The sequence below is a fragment of the Carassius carassius genome, chromosome 42, assembly GCF_963082965.1.
Source record: "Carassius carassius chromosome 42, fCarCar2.1, whole genome shotgun sequence".
Lineage (NCBI taxonomy): Eukaryota > Metazoa > Chordata > Actinopteri > Cypriniformes > Cyprinidae > Carassius > Carassius carassius.
In genome coordinates this window covers 26615888-26640634 of record NC_081796.1, presented here as the reverse complement: position 1 = coordinate 26640634, position 24747 = coordinate 26615888, and the positions used below count along the sequence as shown (strand labels likewise).

Here is a 24747-nt window from a genome sequence, read left to right as displayed (position 1 = left end):
GTATATGTATATGTAAATGTATATGTATATGTATATGTATAGGGTTAGAGTTAGGTTATATACACATTAGTGTATATGTATATGTATAAGTATGTTTATATGTATATGTATAGGGTTAGGGTTAGGTTATATACACATTAGTGTATGTGTATATGTATATGTATGTGTATATGTATGTGTATAAGTATGTGTATATGTATAAGTATATGTATAAGTATGTTTATATGTATATGTATAAGTATATGTATAAGTATATGTATAAGTATGTGTATACTAAGTCGTGGCCTAATGGTTAGATAGTCGAATCAATCGAAAGGTTGTGAGTTTGAGTCTCGGGTCAGCAGGAATTGTGGGTTGGGGGAGTGCATGTACAGTTCTCTCTCCACCTTCAATACCACGACTTAGGTGCCTTTGAGCGAGGCACTGAACCCCCAGCTGCTCCCCGGGCGCCGCAGCATAAATGGCTGCCCACTGCTCCGGGTGTGTGTTCACTGCTCTGTGTGTGTGCGCACTTCGGATGGGTTAAATGCAGAGCATGAATTAAAAGTTAGGCCCGACAGGACCTGAGCCCGACAAGTACATTTTGATTGACAGCTTTTTAAAAGCCCGAATCCATTTACAGCCCGACATTAAACCAATGTGCGCACACACGTAGGCCTAGCTCTTTTGCCTTTTGTCAATAATGAGTCATTTATACGTTTTAACATAATTTATTCATAACTAAGTAGACTAGACCACTTGGAAGTTGAAATAAAGAAATAAAATATTTCCTCTGTGACATCTTAACATCTCAGCACTCTAAGTAGGCATAGGCTCATTTAGCCTTTAAATAGACCAACGCACCAATAAAAACGAAAAAAAAAACAAGTCTTTTTTAACAAACTAAATTAAGATAAAATTTAAATTAAGATGGGTATTTGGCAATAACGAAATTAAGATAAAGTCCCCGCTGGATTTGCTTCTTCACTAGCAGCTGACATTTAATAAAAGAATAATGCCAACATTAGCGTAAATACTCTGTCCACATTATGCATTTAAGACTCAATGAATATTTAGTTTTCATTTAAAAAAAAAACTTTACTCACAGAGATTAGGCTAAGCCTACATGTTTTTGTGGAGGAAAATGATTGAATCCACTGTAGATGTCTTCAGCGTGTTCCTGCGCTCACTGATGGTGCGTCATTATTCACTCATTATTCTCATTATAAACACGGTCAAAACTTTTCCACACCTCAGACTTTCCTTTAGTTGCTGGTGAAACCAAAACGTAATCGCCAGAGGCAAGCCTCCATTTCACCTACTCAGCATCCATTTTCGCATCTTTCTCACGCTAATCGAAACATATCACAAGACCGAGCCCGGCCCGAGCCCGCGTAAGATGATATAAATTAAGCCCGAACCCGTCGGGTCCCATCGAGTCCCGTTGGGTTCGGGCAAAGATCTTCAGCTCTAATGTATGTATATGTATATGTATATGTATATGTATATGTATATGTATATGTATATGTATATGTATATGTATATGTGTATGTGTATGTGTATGTGTATGTCTATATATTTCTCAGTTAACGGAATGTTTTCTAATGGCTTTAGATTCAGTTAACTCTAATAACCCTGGTGAGTGTTGTTTGACTCACTCGTTTGGTTTCCTCTTGTTCCTCCTCTGAGCCTTCGCTGGCCTCATCTTCCTCCTCCTCCTCCTCCTCCTCCTCGTCATCATCTTCCTCGGGGAACTCCAGGTCGGACTCTCCGGGAGCGATGGGGACGCTGATGGTGAGGTTGGGGTTGGTCATGTAGCTGTCGTCCTCCGTGGCGCGCTCGATGACAGCCGTCCCGTTGCCCTCGGCCCAGTGCGTCTGCTGGCTCAGTCTCTTCAGCTTCAGCATGGCTTTGGCCTCCTTGGCCTTCTGCCGGCGACGCTTGAAGTTCCCGTTGAAGAAGTCACAGAGCGCCTGCCGGAGCCACAGCATCCCGCGCTGGATGCGAGCGATGGCGATCTGCAGGTTGTTCATTTCACCATCGTCGTCCGGAGATGAGAGGTTGTCTGCGCTGAAGGAGCTCAAGAGCAACGCCAAGAAGAGGTTCAAGACCTGAAGAGAGGAGATGCACCACATTCAGAAGAGCTCAATCTGAAACAGAAACAATCTGTCCGAATCCACTCCAACCAGCAGCTCTTTTCAGTTAGAATCTATACACTATAAACCAGCCAGAAAATGTTCAAGCTTTTCGAAGATATTTCTGATTTATAACAAAGCTTCTGCTATAATTACTATTTTGCTTATTTTTCTAACTTTTCATTTACAGAATGTAGAGTTGTAAATATATAAAAATATTTAAAGAAATTATATTATAAATAATTACATTTCATAATTCCAATAACTGAATGTTCTTCACAGTTTAACACGTTTGACTACCAATGAATTTCTGTAATGTTTATTTATTTATTCACAAATAGTAAATTCTACTAGCTAAAATATTTTGGAGGTTGAATTTTTTTTATAAAGGTTTTTTATTATTATTTAATATAAAAATATATAAATTATTTAATATAAAAATATATTAATTATTTAATATAAAAATATATTTATTATTTAATATAAAAATATATTAATTATTTCATATAAAAAATATATTAATTATTTCATATAAAAAATATATTAATTATTTCATATAAGAAATCATTATTTTAACTTATAATAAACCTTGCTTGGTCTTTTCATATTTTTTTTTTAACATAACGTTTTACTAATAGAAAGTAGGAGTGGCAATTTATTAAAATAATAAAAAAAACAATTATAAATAATTACATTCTGTAATTCTAATATCTGAATGTTCTTCTTGGTTTACACTGTTTATTACCAGTAACATTACATTCGTTTTCTAGTTTGTGCTTTTAAAATCACTTGCAACTCACAAAAAACAATATGTAACCAACAAAAATGTTTGACATTTAATAAGTTAATAAGTAAATAAGTTTTTAATTTTAATTTTAATTTTAATTTTAATTTTAATTTTAATTTTAATTTTAATTTTAATTTTAATTTTAATTTTAATTTTAATTTTAATTTTAATTCCTTTCCAGGTCCAGAAATCAAACTTTTAAAATGATCTTCTACAATGGGAACCTTGTTCATGAGTATATATGAAACAAAAAATATAATTTTAGTTTACATCTTAATTTTTAACCAATGCTCGTAACCCAACATACTTTCATCATCATCATGTGAAAAAAGCCATTTTCAAGAACAGTTGCAATGCAATGAATGTTTACAGTAAGCAGAGTCGGTCATGCTCCACAAAACATAAAACTCTTCTATAAATGATAATCTGTGATGCTTTCATGAATCTGTCATCATTGTGTGAAGAATGATCAGCATCACATCTCTGTTGTGTGGCGCAGAAGAGAGAGCATGGTAGAGATGTCCTCTAACTAGTCCTTAAAGCACAGCGACATGACTTTATTCTTCTATTCTACTGCGACTCCTATAGCTGTTCAAAATAAACATCACATTTCAAATCCAAGTCAGGACGGAGTTCTTGTGTAAAGGTCTCATGTCCCGTGACACAGGGCTGTTTTGTCACTGTGAGGCCTGTAAACAGCAGGTGAGATGTGTAACTGGTTTAAATGTCACATCCACCACCTACACGCTCCGAGAGGGGCGACAGGCCTGTGTTCAGTGGGCAGTGTGTGTGTGCGTGTGTATGTGTTTGATTAGATGCACTCCGAGTGCCGTTGCTCTTATAATCAACTCCAGCGTCGTGAGGAGCTGCAATTTCCTGCCAATAATTGTTCGGCTGCAGTTCATGAATGAAAGAGGCCAAACAAAATGATTAAAAGTCTGATGCTTGGAATCCCCTTCCCCGAGGACAATCCAATTACAAGTGTGAGACGTCTCTCGAAACAATGCTAACAGCATGCTTCATTCACAGATTTCACAGAAATGTAATTTTTCTGAAGCAAAATAAACATTTTATAATATATCCAGATTATGCAACATCATGGAGACCCTTCGTAAATAGAAATGACAGAGAAATAGCATACATCTATCAGTGCAATCAAATATACATCTTCAGTGCAATGTAAGAAATAATGTAAAAGTCTAGTATTTGAAAGCATCAATATATTTTTTTAAAACTACCTTCAATGCAATGTAAGAAATTTAAAAATCTAGTATTTTAATACATTAATAAAAAAATTATATCTACAATGCAATGTAAGAAATAATGTAAAAGTCTAGTATTTAAATGCATTGAGTAAAATAAAAAAATATCTTCAATGCAATGTAAGAAATAATATTAAAATCCAGTATTTGAATGCATTATTATTTTTTTTAAACTATCTTCAGTGCAATGTAAGAAATAATGTAAAAGTCTAGTATTTAAATTCATTAAGTAAAATAAAAAAAATTATGTTTCAATGCAATGTAAGAAATAATATAAAAATCTATTAATTAATTTGAGTATATACAATTAAAAAATATATCTTCAATGCAATGTAAGAAATAATACAAAAATCTGATATTAGAATGATATACATTTTTTTAAGTATCCTCAATGCGAATGTAAGAAATAATATAAATGTCTAGTATGTGAATGCATGAAATAAAAAATATCTTCAATGCAATCTAAGTCATACGCTGGAGAAACAATGTAAATGATTAGTATTTGATTGCACAAAGTAAAATAGCAATGTATACCATCAATGCAAAATGAGAAATAACATAAATGTCTAGTATTTTGAATGCATGAAATAAAATGCATCCAGAGAGAATCTGTTCATTTGCATAAGCAAGAGGTTGAGCTACGGTAAACATTCACAGTCAACACTAAAACCCATGACTGATTAAACTAAATCACAATGTCATACAAACAAAAACAGCATCCCCATGTGAAAACTGTCTGATTCAGAGCATGCAGCTGCCCCATTGGCTGTCTGTGGGCCAAAACGGTTGCCATAGCAGCACATAGTTTCGGTCACCTGCATAAAGGCGAGTCAGCATGGCATTGTTCCTGAGATCTGCTTGGTGCAAACCTCACTTCACAGTCAGGAATATCAGAGCGACGGCAGCGCTGCACCACTCAAAAGATAATTAGAGACTAAATTAGCATCAGCTCTTGTAAACATGACATATCGCTAAATTGCTGCTTGCAAAGAGTGCGTGGGGTTTCACTGATTTTGTGCATTGTGCTTCACATTGAAGTACTGCATTTAAGCTTGACAGTTCCAGTGATGTTTGCATTAGGAAACTCTACTATCAGATCACCTTCCCTCTGGCCGTGTTTACACACACACACACACACACACACACACTGTACTGTAGATACTGTATACTTAATTTATAAATGTATTTATGTATTTATAAAGTTTGGGGTTGGGAAGATCTCTTCTGTTCACTAAGGCCAGATTTATTTAAACACGAATGCTGCAAAAATGTGAAATATTATTACTGTTTAAAATAACTGTTTTCTGTGTGAATCTGTGTTAAAGTGTAATTTATTTCTGTGATGCTCCGCTGTATTTTCAGCATCATTCCTTCAGTCTTCAGTGTCACATGATCTTCAGAAATCATGAAAATATGATGATTTACTGCTCAAGAAACATTTCTGATTATTATCAATGTTGAACACAGTTGTGCTGCTCAATATTTTTGTGGAAACCATTATTTTTCATGATTCTTTGAGGAATAGAAAGTAAAAAAAGAAGAATTTACTTAACTTTATTTTCTTACAACTAGCTTCCAAAGCAATAATTTTCATTTTCATTCAGTTTAACTTAACTAAAATAACTAAACTAAAACATTAAATAAAATGAATAAAAACTAAAATAATAAAAATGACAAAATCACTACAACTTCCAGAAAATTAAAAATTATAAAACTAACTGAAAATCTTAATAAAAACAGGGTTATTTTGCTTTCTTTTCTTTTTTATGTCCTTATATTCTATATGAAATGTAGTCTTGGCATCTATCTGAAATAAAATACGTTTTCTCTCTCTCTCTATTCTTTTATTTCAGTTAAAAAAAAATGTTAATGGTTTTATGGTTAAATGGTTTTATTTTCAGTTATAACCCTGATGAAAACTATAATAGTATCACAATAATGCTAAAATAACACTGTCTAATGTATCCTTGCTGAATAAAAGAATGTATTTAAGCATTTAATTTCTGTTAACCTCCAAATTTTGAGCACTAGTGTCAATTTGTTTACATTTATTTGCAAAGGTGCCATTATTTCAGCTGCATTATGCCTAATATCAATCAATAAATGAAGTCAATGTGGTTCTTTCTCAGGTTAGACGTCACAAATAAGCTCTTGGCCTCAGAAGAAGTGTCACATTTCCTCTGTGGATCACAGTTTCCAAGACAGTGTTAAGTTCACTTGATATCACTGTAAATGGTAAATTATTCGCAAGCATCTTGCTGACTTTTCAATAATTATGTTTGCCGCTGATGCCCAGGGGTCACAGGAGAGGTGAGAACCTTTCAGTGTCAATCTTTGTTTTTCCTGAGATACGTCTCAGAAATAGCCAGTAACACTTTGCAATAAAGTCTCATGTTAATGCATTAGCCAACATGAACTGACAATAAAATAAAACTACAATTTCCCATTGTTTGTTCAAGTTAGTTCCCGTGTTATTGTAGTGTCGATGAGAGACGTTTATGGTGGGGGGTTTTTTAATTCGAAAAATTGAATTTGAAAGTACTTTGAATTCGTTTTTATTTTTGTGTTTTCCGTTTTAATTAAACATTTTAAGTATTTTTTGTGTAATTTTTATTAGATTTTTTATATTCATTTTATTTTATTTTTTAGGTTAAAATAAATGGAAACGAGTTGCTTTGCAGCTGAAAAAAAAGTTGTTGTTTTTTTATTGCAGTTAATGTTTATTTTAGTTCAAGTTTCAGATATTTTTTATTTAATTTTTGGTTTTAGTATGTAGTTTCAGTGTAGTTTTGTTAACTATAATGACCCTGGTTAGTTCACAAGGCATTAACTAACAAACAGATACAACTTTTGGTTTTAGTAAAAATTAACTAAGATAAAACTATGTGTTTTACTTATGTTAACAAATCCAATACCTATTACTTTTGGACAGACAGAAACATATACATATACATATATATATATATATATATATATATATATATATATATATTATATATATATATATATATATATATATATATATATATATATATTTTTTTTTTTTTTTTTTTTTTCAATCATTTACAGTATTATATATTTTTTATATATGATATAAATAATTAATTTTCCCCCCAAGCTTGTCTATTATTTTGTTACCACATATTTCAGATGAATCCACCTCTATATGCCACATGACAACATTGCTTGTCAGCCAAACACTCTCTTCATGTTTAAGTGGAAGATTCTTGGCCAGAATATCAGCAAAATCCAAACAGATTATTTCTTATTCATCTAGAACTGTTTAAAAGACTAAAAGTGCCAAATGATGGCAAAAGACACACAGATTTGTTTATGTAAAAACACTGATGGTTACTAACAGTAGCAGCTATTTTGAGCCTCAGGCGATGGCTAAAGGCCCATTGGGTCATTCGATATAACAGCACAGAGACGCTCAAGCGTTTAATGTCTCAGGACACAGAGCAGCATCATCTATTCACATAAGATCAGGAGTGAAACACATGTAAGAAACACCCTACAGGAGATCTCTGGGATGTCTCAAATGCTTCTCCACCAATGAAGTTAAACAGAGGGTAAATGGAGACGGTCTCAGATGTTTCTCCCGATATACCCAATTATCTCACGTGTGTCTCTTACAGGGTTTAGGGAGAGACAAAATTTAGAGTTCAAAACCAAAACCTGCAATCATGTCAAATATCTCAATATGAACTGAGATATTTCCAAATTTGAGAAAAGTTGAGAACTCTGTAAAAACCAAAGCCTGCAATCGAATCAGAACTCAATATGAACTCAAGTATTTCTCAATATTTTTTTTTTCCAGACAAAATTGAGAGATCAAAACCAAAACCAGCAATCAAATCAAATATCTCAATATGAACTCAGATATTTCTCAAAAAGCCTGCAATTAAAACAGATCTCACTATGACCTCGGATATTTCTCAATATATTTTTTTAAACAAAATTAAAAGTTATAAACCAAAACCTGCAATCATGTCAAGTGTCTCAATATGATCTCAGATATTTCTCAGACCTTTGAGACGAACACGAGGACCCTAAAAAAAGGGTTGAAATCAAATCAAATCTCAATATGATATCAAATATTTCTCATTTAATATTTTAAATAAAGTTGAGAACTCTGCAATTCTGTCAGGTCTCAATATGGACTCAAATATTTCTCAATGCATTTTTCAGACAAAGTTGAAGCTTAAAAACCTATTTGAAAAGTTTCTAGGAAACAGATGTGTGCTATTGGGTCACAAACAGAAGAGAAACATGATGTTTTGTTTTTAAGAAGCGCACAACGAGCAATAAACCTGCCATAATTCAGCTGACCCAGAAGAGCAATGTGTTATTTCAACTACTGTAAAATAAAAGCTTCAGTGAACTCACACAGCGCTGGTCAATACTGGAGCTTTGTAATCAATCAATCAACCAATCAATCAATCAATCAATCAATCAATAAACCAATCGACCAATCAACCAATCAGTCAGTCAATCAATCAATCAAGCAATCAACCAATAAACCAATCAACCAATCAACCAATCAACCAATCAATCAATCAATCAACCAACCAAACAACCAATCAACCAATCAGTCAATCAGTCAATCAGTCAATCAGTCAATCAATCAATCAATCAATCAATCAATAAATCAATCCAGTTGCATGACGAGAGAAGTATTGAAGCAGGCAAAACTAAAAAACTAAGAATCTCACTGAAATATTTCTCAATATATATATTTTAAAGTTTAAAGTTAAATATATATAACTCTATGAAAACCAAAGCAATCAGTTTAGAACTTAAATAAATCCAAAGAAAAAAGTTAAAAGCTAAATAAACAAAATAAAATAAACGAATAATAAATGAATGGATCCAGTTGCATGGAAGAAGAAGTAAACTGAGGCAGGCATAAGTCAGAACATAAACTCCACTTAATATCAGAATAAAAAACAAAAGCATTTGTTAAATGTCAGCAGTTGAAGTGAATTGTGTAATTCTATTTGGGTCACAGAATCTGTTGTGACAGAAACAGCATGAGAGCCTGATCCAGAGAGATTCAGAGATTTTAAGAGGTTCCCGTTTGTCACTTCAGCGATGTTAAAGAAGGAGGACGCTGGTCATAACATCCAGCGTTGATTTTTATATTATTTATAAAATATAATATTTGTAATTATGTTTTTTTTTTTTTTGGTTTTATTTAAATTTAATTTGTATTTTTTTTTTTTTACAATAATATATAATTTTTTATAATATATAATATATACATTTTAGATTTTACTTTTTTTTAGGTTTATTTATTTTACATAATATTATTTATTTTACATCTTAATAATTTTAGTGCTTGAATGTCATGAATGAATTTCTAGATTTTATTTTTTTCCAATCTTTATATTTTAATTTTCCTTAACGAAAGTAGTAACCCTGCACCCTCAAGTCTCAGTGATATTCAATGTAAGTCTGTTGGATGTTCTCACCAGTTTTATCATCACTCACTAAAGTCCCAGCCCATCTCTCACCACCTCACCTGAGCCACAATAAACTGTTGTATGCTCATATTCCCTTTCTGCAGAAAAGCCAAGGACCCATAGAGGAATAAATCATGGCTCACCACCAACGTGGCATTTCAATATGTGAGATGAGACGCTTTATCAGCTGGCCTTGAATCCACAGCACCGTCCCGACACCAGGGGCTTCGTGTCCAGTACAAAGGGTTAAAAAAACAAGCGTGATGTATTTGATCACGTTTCATGCTGAAAATGATGAGCCCAGCACATTTACCTAATTGGGCTGGTTTGTGGGTTGATTTGATGTGACTTTTGGACTAATTCTGCTACTTAAATGCATTTTCCCATTTTGCATTTCCAATTCATACTGTACTTGTGACTGCATAAACACTAACATTACATTCCCAACACCTCAGGACAAGGAAATAATAAGCTGTGGTCTCTGGACGCAGTTAAGCGTGGCGAGTGCCGTCAGGTTTAAAGGGCAGAGGAAGCCGTGCTGGTTTGTTGTGGTTCTGATGTGGCAGGTGGAGCTCACCTGAGGATGAGGAGGATACATGAGGTGTGTGAGAGCAGCAGGGGTGGAGCCTAACACACACACACACACACACACACATAGTCCCCATCACCTGCACTGACTCGTACTGTAATTATCCTGAAATAAACAGGTTATTTGAATTCATGGAACTGTGACTCTGAAGTGTTTCTGGAAGAATTTGCTACGATTACAGTTCAGACTGAAAAGGCTTTAAAGCTTTTATGTCTTAATACGGTGAAATATTTGACCTGAGAACATGGATGAGGATTTGATGAATAGATAGATAGATAGAAGAACAGAATGACCAAATGGATGGATGGATGGATGGATAGATAGAATAATAGACAAAACAATGGATGGATAATGGATGGACAGAACGGTAAATGAATGGATGGATTGATGGATGGATGGACAGAATGGTGGATAGATGGATGGATGGATGGATGGATGGATGGATGGACAGAACAGTGAATGAATGGATGGATTGATGGATGGATGGACAGAATGGTGGATAGATGGATGGATGGATGGACAGAACAGTGAATGAATGGATGTATTGATGGATTGATGGATGGAGAAATGGAGGGATGGACAGAACGGTGGATGGATGGATGGATAGAACAGTGAATGAATGGATGGATTGATGATGGATGGAGGGATGGACAGAATGATAAATGAATGGATGGATTGATGGATGGACAGAACAGTGAATGAATGGATGGATTGATGGATGGATGGATGGACAGAACAGTGAATGAATGGATGGATTGATGGATGGATGGAAGGATGGACAGAACGGTGGATGGATGGATGGATGGACAGAACAGTGAATGAATGGATGGATTGATGGATGGATGGAGGGATGGACAGAACGGTGGATGGATGGATGGACAGAGCAGTGAATGAATGGATGGATTGATGGATGGATGGAGGGATGGACAGAATGGTGGATGGATGGATGGACAGAGCAGTGAATGAATGGATGGATTGATGGATGGATGGAGGGATGGACAGAATGGTGGATAGATGGATGAATGGAATGGCAGAAGGATGGATGGAAAGAATGACAAAACAGAATGACATCAATACATAATTTTATAATTCTGCCTTTACGAAGACCTCCCCTTCAATTAAGAGCACTAATTATTTACATTCATTAGCAGCAAGTCACAGCGGTGTGGCTCTGGAACCCTGAAGTGGTCCTCAAGAACACGTCCCACTCGCCCCTCAGCCGTCTGCAGGAAGCTGATGCATCTGAGCCCATTATAATGGAGGGCGGAGCCTCGTGATTGATGCTCCTCCGGTTTATCTGGAGCTCCACACAGTCAGAGCAATAACACTCTTCAGGGCCTCTCGAGGCCTCGCTAATAAAATAATGCACTCCAGAAAACATTAAGAGCTCATGAAAGCTAATGACGCCATTGAGTTTTAACACAGGAGGAGCTTCTGATAAAATACCAGCACAGCACAATCTGCCAGATAAATGACATATTCTGGGGGTTAAGCAAACCTAACTGCTACGATTGCTCAAATGTAACCTCCCAGAACACCTTAGCATGTACTTCCAAAAGTTTCACAACATGTAAAATGTACCAAGTAACACACTTTATTGTGTGTATTCTAATATCAAGCATGGCTATAGAGCTGTGGCTCTACTGCATCTGGGTCTATCTGACCATGTCTCTCTGTTCCTTGTCCCAGCCTATACTCCCCTCAGGAAACAGATGAATCCAACTACTAAAACCATCAAAACCTCTCCTGAGGGAGCACTATTCCAACTACCAGACTGTTTTGCTAGGACTAAATGTGACTTATCTAAACACCAATATGTAGCAGAATATACACAAACTCTTCTGTTCTACATTGCCAGCTGTATTGAAATTGAGGAGAAGTACATCCGGGTTTTTCTGAACCAAAAACCCTGATTGACGTCAGAAGTCTATACTCTCCTCAGAGCCCGTGATATGGCCTTCAGATCAGGTGACAGGGCTCTTTACAGTGTAACCTAAAAAGAGGCATTAAAAATGCCAAGCTGGCCTACAAGAGGAAGATATAGGAACATTTTATTGGCAATAACAAAAGGCGGGTTTGGCAGGGAGTACAGCACATTACAAACTTCAAGGGGCAATGCCACCACTGGCTGTAACACCAGAGCATCACTGGCAGAGGAGCTGAACAGTTTCTTTGCTCGTTTTGAAATGAAGTCTCCACTCCAACATACATCTCCTCCTGATACAGGCACCCAGACACTGACTGTACAGGAATATGAGGTGAGACAGGTGTTCAGGTCAATAAATCCAAGAAAGGCTGCAGGCCCTGATGGAATGCTTGGAAAGGTACTTACGGCCTGTGACTACAAACTTGCTGCTGTCTTTACAGGCATTTTTAATGGGTCCCTGTCACAAGCCATAACACTAGCCTGCCTTAAATCAGCCATTATAATTCCTGTCCCTAAGAAGCCTGCTGCAGGCAGTTTAAATGACTACAGACCAGTTGCACTTACATCTGTTGATGCAAAGTGTCTAGAGAGACTGGTTTCGAGGCACATTAAAGCCAGCGTCCCTCCCACTTTTGACCGCTACCAATTTGCTTATTGGGCCAACAGGTCTAGAGAGGATGCCATTGCTACAGCACTCCACGAAGCTCTGGAGCACCTGGAACACAGAGGTACATATGACTTTGATTATGTTATTGTGGTCTTGTGTATGTGGTTATCATATTGTAGCACCTCTGTGTAGTCTCTGAAATTTCATTGCATTCCGATGCAATGACAATAAATGCTTGAAATTGAGCAACCCCATAGAAACATCTTAGCAACCTTCTAGAAACCACCCAAAAACTCATTGGAAACCACCCAGCACACTCTATCAACTGGGGATGTTACAATTCATAATATAATATTGAACCGTTTCGGAAACGATATCCACGGTTCAACACGCAATCGTGAATTGCGCTTTTTGTTGTTGTTGTGGTTTTGCGTTTAAATAGTTTCTATGTTTTATTTTCCTCTGAATTGGCTGTGTTTGTGTGCCAGTGAACTTTCGTGCTGAGATGAAGAACCCCCCCATCATAACATTCAATTGAAAAGCAACACACTCCGAACATCTTCCCTTGCAATGAGAAGCGTTACTAAACCTGTTGTCCAACAAAAGAGAACATTATGACATGTCCCTCGGGACACTGTTTCGGCGTTACACTTCATTAGCTAAGGCGTCTAAGCGAGGACGATTAGCTGGGTCTTTCTCACCACTACACCTGCCCACTTACACTTAAAATACACACTGAGAGAACGACTGTAACATAGAGGATCTGTGAGCTCGTTCTGCAGGTATCTTAGGTGCTGCGTGTATCACATGCCTCGACGAGAGACACAAAAGCGCACCCACACTGACCCAACACAACGACCACAGGCTAAAATACAGCATTACCTCAGAGAGCTGAGCATCATATGCTCACTTTGACGAAACAGCAGGTGGCAAATGTGTCCATCAGTCAACGGCTGGTAAACACAAAGAGCAAAAACATACTCCACACAATACACAAACATGAATTATATTACATGCCTTACACGTGTTAATACTTTCATTCAGCAAGGATGAATTAAACTGATCAAAAGTAGCATTAATAATATTAAAAGATATTTCTATTTCAAAGTTCTTTTGAACTTTCGATTTATCTGTGATTCCTGGAAAATAAAATGTATAACAGTTTCCACAAGTGCAGCACAACTGTTTTCAACATTGATAATAATCAGAAATGTTTCTTGAGCAGTAAATCAGCATATTAGAATGATTTCTGAAGATCATGTGACACTGAAGACTGGAGTAATGATGGTGAAAATACAGCCGTGCATCACAGAAATAAATTACAGTTTATAATATATTCACATAAAAAACATTTATTTTCAATTATTATATTATATAAAATTTTTACTATATTTTTAATCAAATGAATTCAGCTTTGGTGAGCAGAAGAGTCTCTTTAAAAAACATTTAAAAAATCTTACCAACCCCCAAATTTTTAAATGGTATAATATATTATAGCAATGAATTCATGTAAATCTGAACGCTTCAGTCTGATCATGACTTCTCTACAGATTATTTTAGCTCAATTTTAAAATCAATTTAGCTCTAAGGGAATCATTTAAGATTTTAAAGGGAATTTGTAACAGAATCACTGTTTCACGGCTGATCACTGAGACACCCTGCGATTCACTGAACGAGCCGTTTAACATCAAATCTGCGCTGGATATTAATATCCAAAGTATATTGAAAACACTATCAATTAGCACAGTAACAAGATCGGCAGTTTAAGACATTAACTTGTAAGCACAAAACACAAGATTCTTCTCTTTTCAATATGAATAAGGTTTTATTAGATAAATCTAAGACATATAAACTAATCTAACACATGAACGCACGCACTCACACATTCACACAAGTTGCAGGAAGATCAAAAGTTAGGGAAAGATGAGTTTAAGAGCATGGAAATGTGGAATCCCAAGTTTACAGCAATATGTGAAAATGCATAGACATGAACAACCATCAATCACTTAATCAACCCTCGCATTGAGTTCCTCAATGAGGTTAAAATTATATTAGATACACCTGTACAAATGTCTGAAGGTTCATTGCCGGTGTTCCCGTTGTTGTCGTTGAAAGGGGGTTTCCCGATGTCGCTGATTGGCAGGAAGTTCAGTAGTCGTTGAAGTGACGTCTTGGGAAGCCCGTGGTTGGGCGTTGGCTGAAGACGCGGAGTTGTGTGGCTGGTTGAAGTTGAACGGGCACTCGAGGTCACACACGGCATTACAAAAACTTAATTCAGAACACGAAACTCTCAAACGGAAAAGAAAAGAAGTAAAGTTTGACGAGACTAGGTGGTGTTTCTTCTCATCGTGGCTAAGTAGCAGCAGGCGTGCAGGCCGAAGCACGCTGGAACCGCGCTCAAAGAACAGTGACGACTAACAGGATGGCTAAAAGCTAAAGCTAAGAAGCAAAGCTAAAAGCAAACTAAAAGCAGGCATGACTAATAGCAGAAGCTAAACACATAGCTAAAAACTAAAAGCATACTAAAAGCTGGCATGACTGATAGCAAAAGCAAAGCTAAAACTAAAAGCATACATGACTAATAGCAGAGCAAAGCTAGAAGCTAAAAGCCAGCATGACTAATAGTAGAAGCATAGCTAAAAACTAAAAGCAAGATTTTATGGTGTCCTAAGTATTTAAACTTCAAATGTTGTTTTGACCAATCAGATATTGTCTTGGCTCGGGGGTATCATAAATCATACGTTATCTTATCAAGCATGTGGTCCGAATTTTCCCACTCTTGCAGGGTCTAATTTTGGACATGATTCCTATTACAAGAATATGATACATTTGACAAATAACTGATGGTCAGAACTGTTTCAAGCTAACAGATTCGAACATGTACACACTAAACACGAATATGTATCTTTAAGCTATCCAATAGTTATTAAAAGACATAGACAATAAGTGATTATAACATGATTAAAATAACATGATTAATGGTTAAAAGGCCCCCCTTTAGGAATTTCAGTCTGGTTCTGCTAGGTGGGGGAAGTGTTTAAGGATATGGTGTATAACTCTCATGGGTTTACATGTGATGTCCAGCGTTGTATTTCAATTACGAACAACAAATTTGACAATCTCTTCTCCGAATTGAAATTGTCAATAATTGTTCTAGTGGTGTTAATGTTGAAAGCTGTTCTGTGAAAAAGTAGGTTGGTTATCTTGCTTGGGACTTGTGGCATGGAATGTTTTATGACCTCCGGTTGCCTTCCTGAGGAATTTGGCTCATGTTTCAACCACAGCCCTGATCGACTCTTTAATTTGTCTGGTTCGAGTCAGATCGGCTACAATATATTACTAAAATTAATCTGGAAATTGAATTAAAAGAGATTCTGCTTACAAAAATATGTGGAAGTAAACAAAATCAATCTTGACTCACATTCCCAAAACACCTCCCAATTGTTGTCTAGTTGTTTTTCGATTAACTCCAGTCTACAGTAGCAGATGCTCAGCAGGGGTCACAGTGATCCTGAATCACCTTTGACCCCGAAGGGAATCAGCTGTGCTTTAGGCAGATGTAATGACAGCTAAAAAAAAAATCTAAACTTAATTTTATCCAAGTTCTTCCGATATAATATTTGTGTTTTTTGTTTTGGAACATGAAATACACCTAATTACTTTGTTTTTTGGCAAAGACACTTCGACCCTAAGCTAACAGAGTGTTTGCCTCAGGCACCTTAACAATTCTCTCGGACAAAAGTGTCTGCTAAATAAATAAATAATAAAATAATTTTTAACCATATCAGCAGCAAAACTTCATGGCGTAAACAAAGTACATAAACAAAAAGTCATACGATTAAAGTATTTAAGAGAGTCACATTATAAGCATTTCATCAATTTATTTGATAAAAACCATCATCAAATACATAGAAAAATGCCAAGATCTTCACTACAACCCGTCAAAATAAAAGTTCAGTTTAACTTGAAAAAATTATATTATACAATAAAATATAATTCTCAAATTAATAATAATAATAATAATAATACAATGTATTTTGAACACACAGAAAGTTCAAGATCTTCACTACACCTCGCCAAAATAAAAGTTTGGTCTAACTTGAAGAAATTATTACAGAAATATTACTATTGTAAATATTGTACTAATACTACTACATTTTATTAAAACTTTTTTTTTTCAAGATTATAAATTTTTTTCATCCATCAACCAGCCTTAATTTCAATGGTAAACTATGTAAAATTAATAAATCTAAATAAATAGTTACATTTTCATTTGATTACATAAGATGAACTAAACTGTTTGAGAGTAAATTAAGCCACTGTGAACATATATAAAGTAATGCAATGAAAAAATGACAAAAATCTCTGAACAAAAATGTTGTCTGTTTACATTCAAATTTATAAATGTACATGCAAACAAAATGTAACTCTTTCATCTCTGATAATAATGTAAAATTTCCAAACAAAATCAAAAAGCCAGACCCAGAATCCCACTTTACACCCATGAGATCTTTAACTGTCGGCAGCCAAACTGTGGAATTAACCAGAAGCATTCAGGAGAATCCACACACACACCAAACACACACAGCTGAAGAGAGCTGAAGCCCCAGATCCCGTTACACACTCTTATCTGGAGGTGACAATCATAGGCAGCTCATGCGATCAGCCATCGAACAAGAGTTTTCTCCATAAAAGGACAGGATGATGCTGACGAACGCTCACAGCAAACACTGGCTGCTCACTGAGACAGACGTAAAGTAAACTCTCAGATATAAGGTTTCTCCAGAACTCACTGAGCTTCAGTCTGAAGAATGACATGAAGACCTGCGGGAGCCGTTGTAATCAGGACTAAATATCAGAGGAGTGGATGAGAGCGGGAGAGACTGACGGGGACAAATTGGGACATTCGTCTCTTTTTGTTGTTGCTGTTCGGTTGGAAAGTCCATAAAAGTCTAAGAATCAGTTTTGATTAATTTAAAATTAGAATATTTAGTCTTTCTTTAGCATTTAAAGAAAAGTGGTGACAGAACAAAAACGCAAGTAGATTAAGAGGCCAGGGTTATTATTATCAACTAAAACTAAATTGTAAAACGTTTAAAATAGTGGAAATAAAGTAAAAATGCTACCTGAAAAAAAACTGAAAAACTTATTTTAGCTCGTTTTCATGTAGTTCATCTTGATGTACTAAAATAAGTCAAAACTGAATAATAATAATTAAAAATTTTTTTTTTAAAAGAACTAAAATTAAAATGAACACAGGAAAAATTTAAGATAAAAATAAAATTGTTTAAAAATATTAACAAAAACGATAATAGTATCTCAGCGATACTAAAATAAAACGCCTTCAACTTTTTTGAAAGAGTCTCTTCTGCTCACCAGGGCTGCATTTATTTTATTTAAAATACAGTAAAAATGTGGAATATTATTACAACTTAAATCAGCTGATTTCTATGTGAATATCTATTTCAATGTAATTTATTTCTGTGATGTGCAGCTGTATTTTCAGCATCAATATTCCAGTCTTCAGTGTCACATGATCTCCAGAAATCATTCTAATATTCTGATTTACTGCTCAAGAAACATTTCTGATTATTATCAATGTTGAAAACAGTTGTGCTGCTTCATACTTTTGTGGAAACGGATGCATTTTAGTTTTTCAGGATACACAGATGAATAGAAGAAACAGCATTTATTTGAAATATATATCTTTTGCAACTGTCTTTACTGTCCCTTTTGATCAATTTATTGCATATTTTACATTCTACTGTGGTCACTTATCAATTTAATTCAGTATTTGTATATGCTGCATGTGTGTTATGATTATTATAGTGTTGCGCTGCAACATACTAACGTCAAACCCTATTGAAATCAATTCGATTCAAGACTCTCGTGTTGTTCCCTAAGTAGTGTGCTCTACTTCAGGCAGCTCGACGGGTTTGGATCAGAGTTATGGATTTGTCATCACAAGCCAGATCTGATAACATCAATTTCAGCTCTCCATTTACCAGGCCACGCTTTGAATAATTCTGATTATCCACACAGGTGCATCGATCCCAGCATGTCCACATCCATCTGGAGTGATGACGGACTCCAAACACACACACACATGCTAAGAATAGGTCGCCCTGATCTGTTCACCTGAGCTTTTACAAACCAACCCAACATCAGCGTCTCACCTGCACACTTCAACCCAATGACCTACAAGCACAAACAGCAGCTCGCTAGCTTTCTCCGGCTGTAATTCCCGCAGGAATCTGGCAAATGCAGCATCTCATGTCACCTGTTATTCACATCAAACACGCTTCAAATCACATTTAATGATATAAATGCTTGAATAATCAGCCTTGCATACACATTTAACGCACTACAGGTGCAGTCCAGCCGTGTTTGACCTTTGAGCCTTTCGTTCACTTACAAATGAAGATTTATGAGAGCTTTAGTGGCTTTCTCACATTACAACAGCTAAGACAGAAGGTATGGTGGCACTTCATAACCTTAAACAAACACAAGCAACCTGCACTTATAAAAACGTTTTAATCGTTTTTAAAACATAGTAAAGAAAAGCAAAAGATATTAGGTTTTGCATAAGGAAAAAATTTGCTTTTATTATTATTATTTTTACAATATCTGCAAGAACCCCCCACCCCCTAAAAAAAACAATAATTCTTATTCTTATTACTATTACAAACACAGTGTTAAAATGATCTTGTCCAGATGCCTTAAAATAAGTATGAATAATTAGAAAAAAAAAGTATTATTTAATTATAATTTATTAAATAAAAAAATACAATGCATACTATTAAAAAATTAAATAAAATAGTTTGCTTAAAGATTTTGAATGGATTTTTATTATTTTGGCATTATCTTCATTAAACTTTCACCCAAAATTCCCATTAAAAATCTCATGCATGTTACTTATATGTAGTTTTATATAAATTATTTTTTACATTTTTTATAAATTTATTACAATAAAAACTACTATGCATACAACATAAATAAATATATATTTTAAGTACTTTTTACAAGAAATACAATTTTATTATTTCTACTTTGAAATTTCACATTTAATTTGATGTTTTACTTGATATTACTTTGTAATTAATTCTGAGATTTACTTGAAATTTCTGAATGAAAATTCTTTCTAAACCCGATTTTTTTTCAGTGTAAAATTAAATTAAATTAAATTAAATTAAATTAAATTAAATTAAATTAAATTAAATTAAATTAAATTAAATTAAATTAAATTAAATTAAATTAAATTAAAAAAATCATAGTCATAAGATTCTAAAACAAATGAGGGAAGTAAAGCAAATAATGATGGATATGAGGGACAGAGACACAGATGGAGTAGTTACAATCAATATCCTAATGTTATAATCTAATAAGTATAAAACACACAGCACACACAAATACTGCATACACAGTCCATTTCTAGTTTTGATCTATTTTTTCATCAATACTTTTTAAAATTAAATGAATTATAAAGCCATAATATGCATTTCTCTCGTCCAACTGTTTGCATAGATTATTTTCACTAAGCGTATCACAATGCATTCTGGGACTGTTGTCTCTGCAAAAAAGATAGAACACCTTAAAATACTGACGTCTGATGCCTTAAAATACCACCTAGGTGGGTAGCTCACTATATTTGGATCTCAGATTCAAAAATCCATGTGCATCTTGAGATCAACACTCAAAACAGAGCTCAGCGTAATCAAATCAACCACCGGAGTGTTTGCAAATCAAATGCATTGTGTGCAAATTTATAAACATATTACCCAACATACTATGTGTCACTCCCTCTGGCCCTTGTAAATACTTTCACAGTCTCTAAGTGACTAGTCAGAATGATCTAAAAATATCAATGGTGTAACAAAGGTACAACTATTTGACCTTTAACTGCCGTATGCAAATGAAATCATGCAGGAAAGATCAGGTCGCAGTATTCGAGCGACTGAAATGCTTGTCAGTTGTAGCAGAGATGATTCTTTCCGATCGACAGAAGCACACTCATCAGTCCCACAGCGAGGACGGAAAAGCCCTCGTACGGTTAGACACATGGCGTCTCCATTCCCCTGGCCTCACATTTGCATTTGTTAATCGCTTGGTGAGCATTCACTTCCATCTGCACCAAACCCTTGGTTATGTAATATCAATATCTTATAAACAGGCCCAGATGCAATCTGACACTTATTTTACAGTAGCGCTTACCATCTAGATGGAGAAATCTCACAGGATTTGTGTCTGCAACTGAGCTCAGGGTTGATACTCACATTTTCCGTGGAAAAATCTAAATTTCAACAGATAAATTACACTACTGTTCAAAAGTTTTTATTTTTATTTTATACTGTTATTCAGCAAGGATTCATAAAATGTATCAAAAATGACTATAGATACATTTATAATGTACTTTCATTTACAACTTTGTAACATTATATCAGTGCAGCAAATCAGCATATTAGAATTATTTCTGAAGATCATGTGACACTGAAGACTGGAGTAATGATGCTGAAAATACAGCTGCGCATCACATGAATAAATTACATTTTACAAAGTATTCACACAGAAAACCATTATTTTAAATTCTAAAACTATATCACATTTTTACTGTATTTTGAATCCAATAAATGTAGCCTAAAATTACCGACCCCAAACTTTTGAATGCTGGAAACCTGTTCGGAGACAATCGTTATTTTTGCAATTCCATTCGGTGCCACACATTTCAGCTTAAAATGCATGTGTGATAAAAAAAAACACAAATGTTAAAGGTTCAATCCCACATTTGGGGCCTCACAGGACCTAGCGAGTTATTGAGATCAATTACCCATGAGCCACTGAGCCGAACAATTCACCCCAGATGCTCAAGGGGAAATCAGTGCACAAGTTGATTAAAAACCATCCCCTAAATAACAAATGGCCTTTTAAATAAAAGCATGCGTGGTGTAATGACCCATTAATTATGTTAGTATGCATCCAAATCAAAAGAAATAATTTTAATTACTTTATCAATTTGTGTTTTTGCTGTTTAATCAGCACTGGCTTGTTTCAAACAGAGTAAATGGTCTGCGTTAATCAGAGACAGTGCAAATATGACCCTTAGCAATAACAATGCAGGTTTTAGCAGCACTGCTTTATGAATCATGTCTGACATGATCTTTTCAAACAACAGCCAATATAAACATGCAATTTCAAACCCTTAACGACCATGCTCTGCTCGTTTCAAACTAAACAAAAACAGCTGTTCATGGGTCAAAAATGACATGGACCATGAAGATGACATAATTTTTTTTACATAAACCTTTGATCATTTCATTCTGATAAAATGTTACAATTATATATAAAAATTTAATATTTTAGTTATATAAATTATATAATTTTAGAATACAATTATTAATGTATAAAGTTTTATTTCAGTTAACATTTATTTTGTTTAAAGTATATACATGCATATATACATACATACATACATATATATATATATATATATATATATATATATAATTAAAATTAAAAATTACAATACATTTTTTTTCACTTTAAACAAAATAAATGTTAACTGAATTTTCTTTTGTACTTTTCTCACTTTGATTCACAGTTTAATTTGTTTTACTATGATACGAAAAACTAAAACTGAATTAAAAATTTATTTAAAAACTATATAGCCTTATTTTAAAGAACTAAGACTAATAAAAATAAACATAACAAAATTACTAAAAATGAAAAATTCTAATAATTTAATGTACCTCTCAATTACTAGTTTTAACCAATAATTTTTTTAATATCTTCAGATTACTTCCTGAAAAACTTAAATCTGCTTTGAGACCCAGTGACAATTAAGAAACACCTCAAGATCTTTCCACAAGGTTCAGCTCATTTTCTTAAAAAATTTAAGACACAACATGAAGCCAGTGAGAATAAAAAGAGCTCCAGCACTCACCACGAGGTTCCCGATGACCATGACCAGCATGAAGACCAGGATGCAGAGCGGCTGTCCGGCCACTTCCATACAGTCCCACATGGTCTCGATCCACTCTCCGCACAAGACCCGGAAAACGATAAGGAACGAGTGGAAGAAGTCCTTCATGTGCCAGCGGGGCAGCGTACAGTCCCTGGAGATCTTGCAGACGCACGACTCATAGTTCTTCCCAAACAGCTGCATGCCGACCACAGCGAAGATGAAGACGATGATGGCCAGAACCAGGGTCAGGTTCCCCAGAGCGCCCACAGAGTTCCCGATGATCTTTATGAGCGTGTTCAGGGTCGGCCACGACTTCGCCAGCTTGAAGACTCGCAGCTGAAGGAGAAGAGTTGATTTCAACGACATTCAATATAAAACACTGATAACACAGAGTCATGCATCTGGAAAAATCCTGTTGGTCTGTGAAAAAGGCCTAATATGATTGAATATGACATGTGATGATGCTGAGTTAAAACAAAAACAGAGCTACAAACTAATCAGTAAAAACTTGATCACAACGTTTTTTGATCCATTAAGATTTTTTACATTACTGTATATATACAGTATGTATATCTACTGTATGGATCAGCTTTAATGCACTTATTAAAATAAAAGACAAATAAATAAGCAAGCTTTTAAAGAAGTATTGAAAATGTGAAATTATGTCTTCAGATTCATTCATACATGTTAAAATTAGCTGAATAAATTGAATAAATCGAAAAAGAAAAGAAAAAGAAATCACGTCTTCACCGAACAAGAAACATTCTTTTAAAGTTATGAGCAAATGTTTGTCCAGTAACATCTGTTCAAAGTTATCTAATCTTTAATAATGTATTTTTTTTTTCAGTTGGATGTTGATGTAACATTTTTTAAATGTAACTACTCATTTCAGAATGTTCAGAGAACATTCAAATGTAACATTCCCCACAATGTTTGCAAAATGATCAAATCAAACATTCTTAGAATAATTATATAGATAAAAATGTACATTTTGAATGTTCAGAAAACATCAGAAATAATTGGAACGTTATCATAAAATAGTTTAAATCTATATTTCTTAGCTGGGTTTGTGGACGTTTTTCTGCTGATTAAGGAAAACAGACATTTTTTTTTTAAATATATATTTTAATTTATTCATGTAAGTATATTTATTCTACGCAGAGTTATTACTATTATTAAATGAAACTATTACAAGTAATTTTTTGTAAAATAAATGAAAAATTATTATTAATAAAATTAAATACAACTTCTAAAATTCTAAAAATGTATCAAAGCGAAATACAAATATTGATAAAATATATGACCAAAGAACATTAAAAATGTCATCTTAAATTTAGCGAACAATATAGATTTTTATCCTGCTTATTTTAATCGCTAACTAAAAATACAAAATGGATCTGGTCTCTTAATATAAAACTGATTTTGTTTCATTTACATTTTCTACTTAATGTTTATGCTCTTCAGAGTACTATACAATTATATTTAATTAATAAGCACCCCAAAACTAAGGCTTTCATTCAATAAATACTGTATGATGAAGGGTCTTGAAAGAATTATGAACAAATACAAATGCAAGAAGGAAAGCAGCTGTGAGCTCTGCGAGTATTTTTTGCATGTTTTACCAGTCTGAAGGAGCGCAGGACGGACAAACCCTCCACGTTGGACAAACCCAGCTCCATGAGACTCAGACTCACGATCAGACTGTCAAAGATGTTCCAGCCCTGCTGAAAGTAATAATAGGGATCCAGAGCGATGATCTTCAGGACCATCTCCGCTGTGAAGATCCCTGTGAACACCTGAGAAGAACAGTAGCAACGTCTTCAGACTGAAGATTTACATGCATGCATCAGATAGACACTTTTACCAAAACCACTTTCACTAAATGTAGATTTTAATGCAATCTATGGGAATCAGATCCAGCTGAACTGCTTGAGCTACAAGAATGCTTATATTTATGCACATTATGCAAATAAACATATACATAGTGTAAAGAGCGTATAAATCATTGTATAAAAATTAAAAAAAATATGCATTTGAA

The 24747-nt window shown here is 34.5% G+C and overlaps 1 protein-coding gene across 4 annotated transcripts in view; it reads right to left on the bottom strand.

The window, feature by feature from the left end:
- The window catches only part of LOC132124455 (sodium channel protein type 4 subunit alpha-like), a 156122-nt gene that overhangs the window by 43621 nt on the left and 87754 nt on the right, over positions 1–24747 (bottom strand). For all 4 annotated transcript variants that reach the window (XM_059535461.1, XM_059535459.1, XM_059535458.1 and 1 more), the window contains 3 exons: positions 24332–24505; positions 22689–23045; positions 1638–2090 (listed from right to left, as the gene is read on the bottom strand). In XM_059535461.1, coding sequence (XP_059391444.1) covers positions 1638–2090; positions 22689–23045; positions 24332–24505 — 984 coding nt within the window. The remainder of the gene's footprint in view (positions 1–1637; positions 2091–22688; positions 23046–24331; positions 24506–24747) is intronic.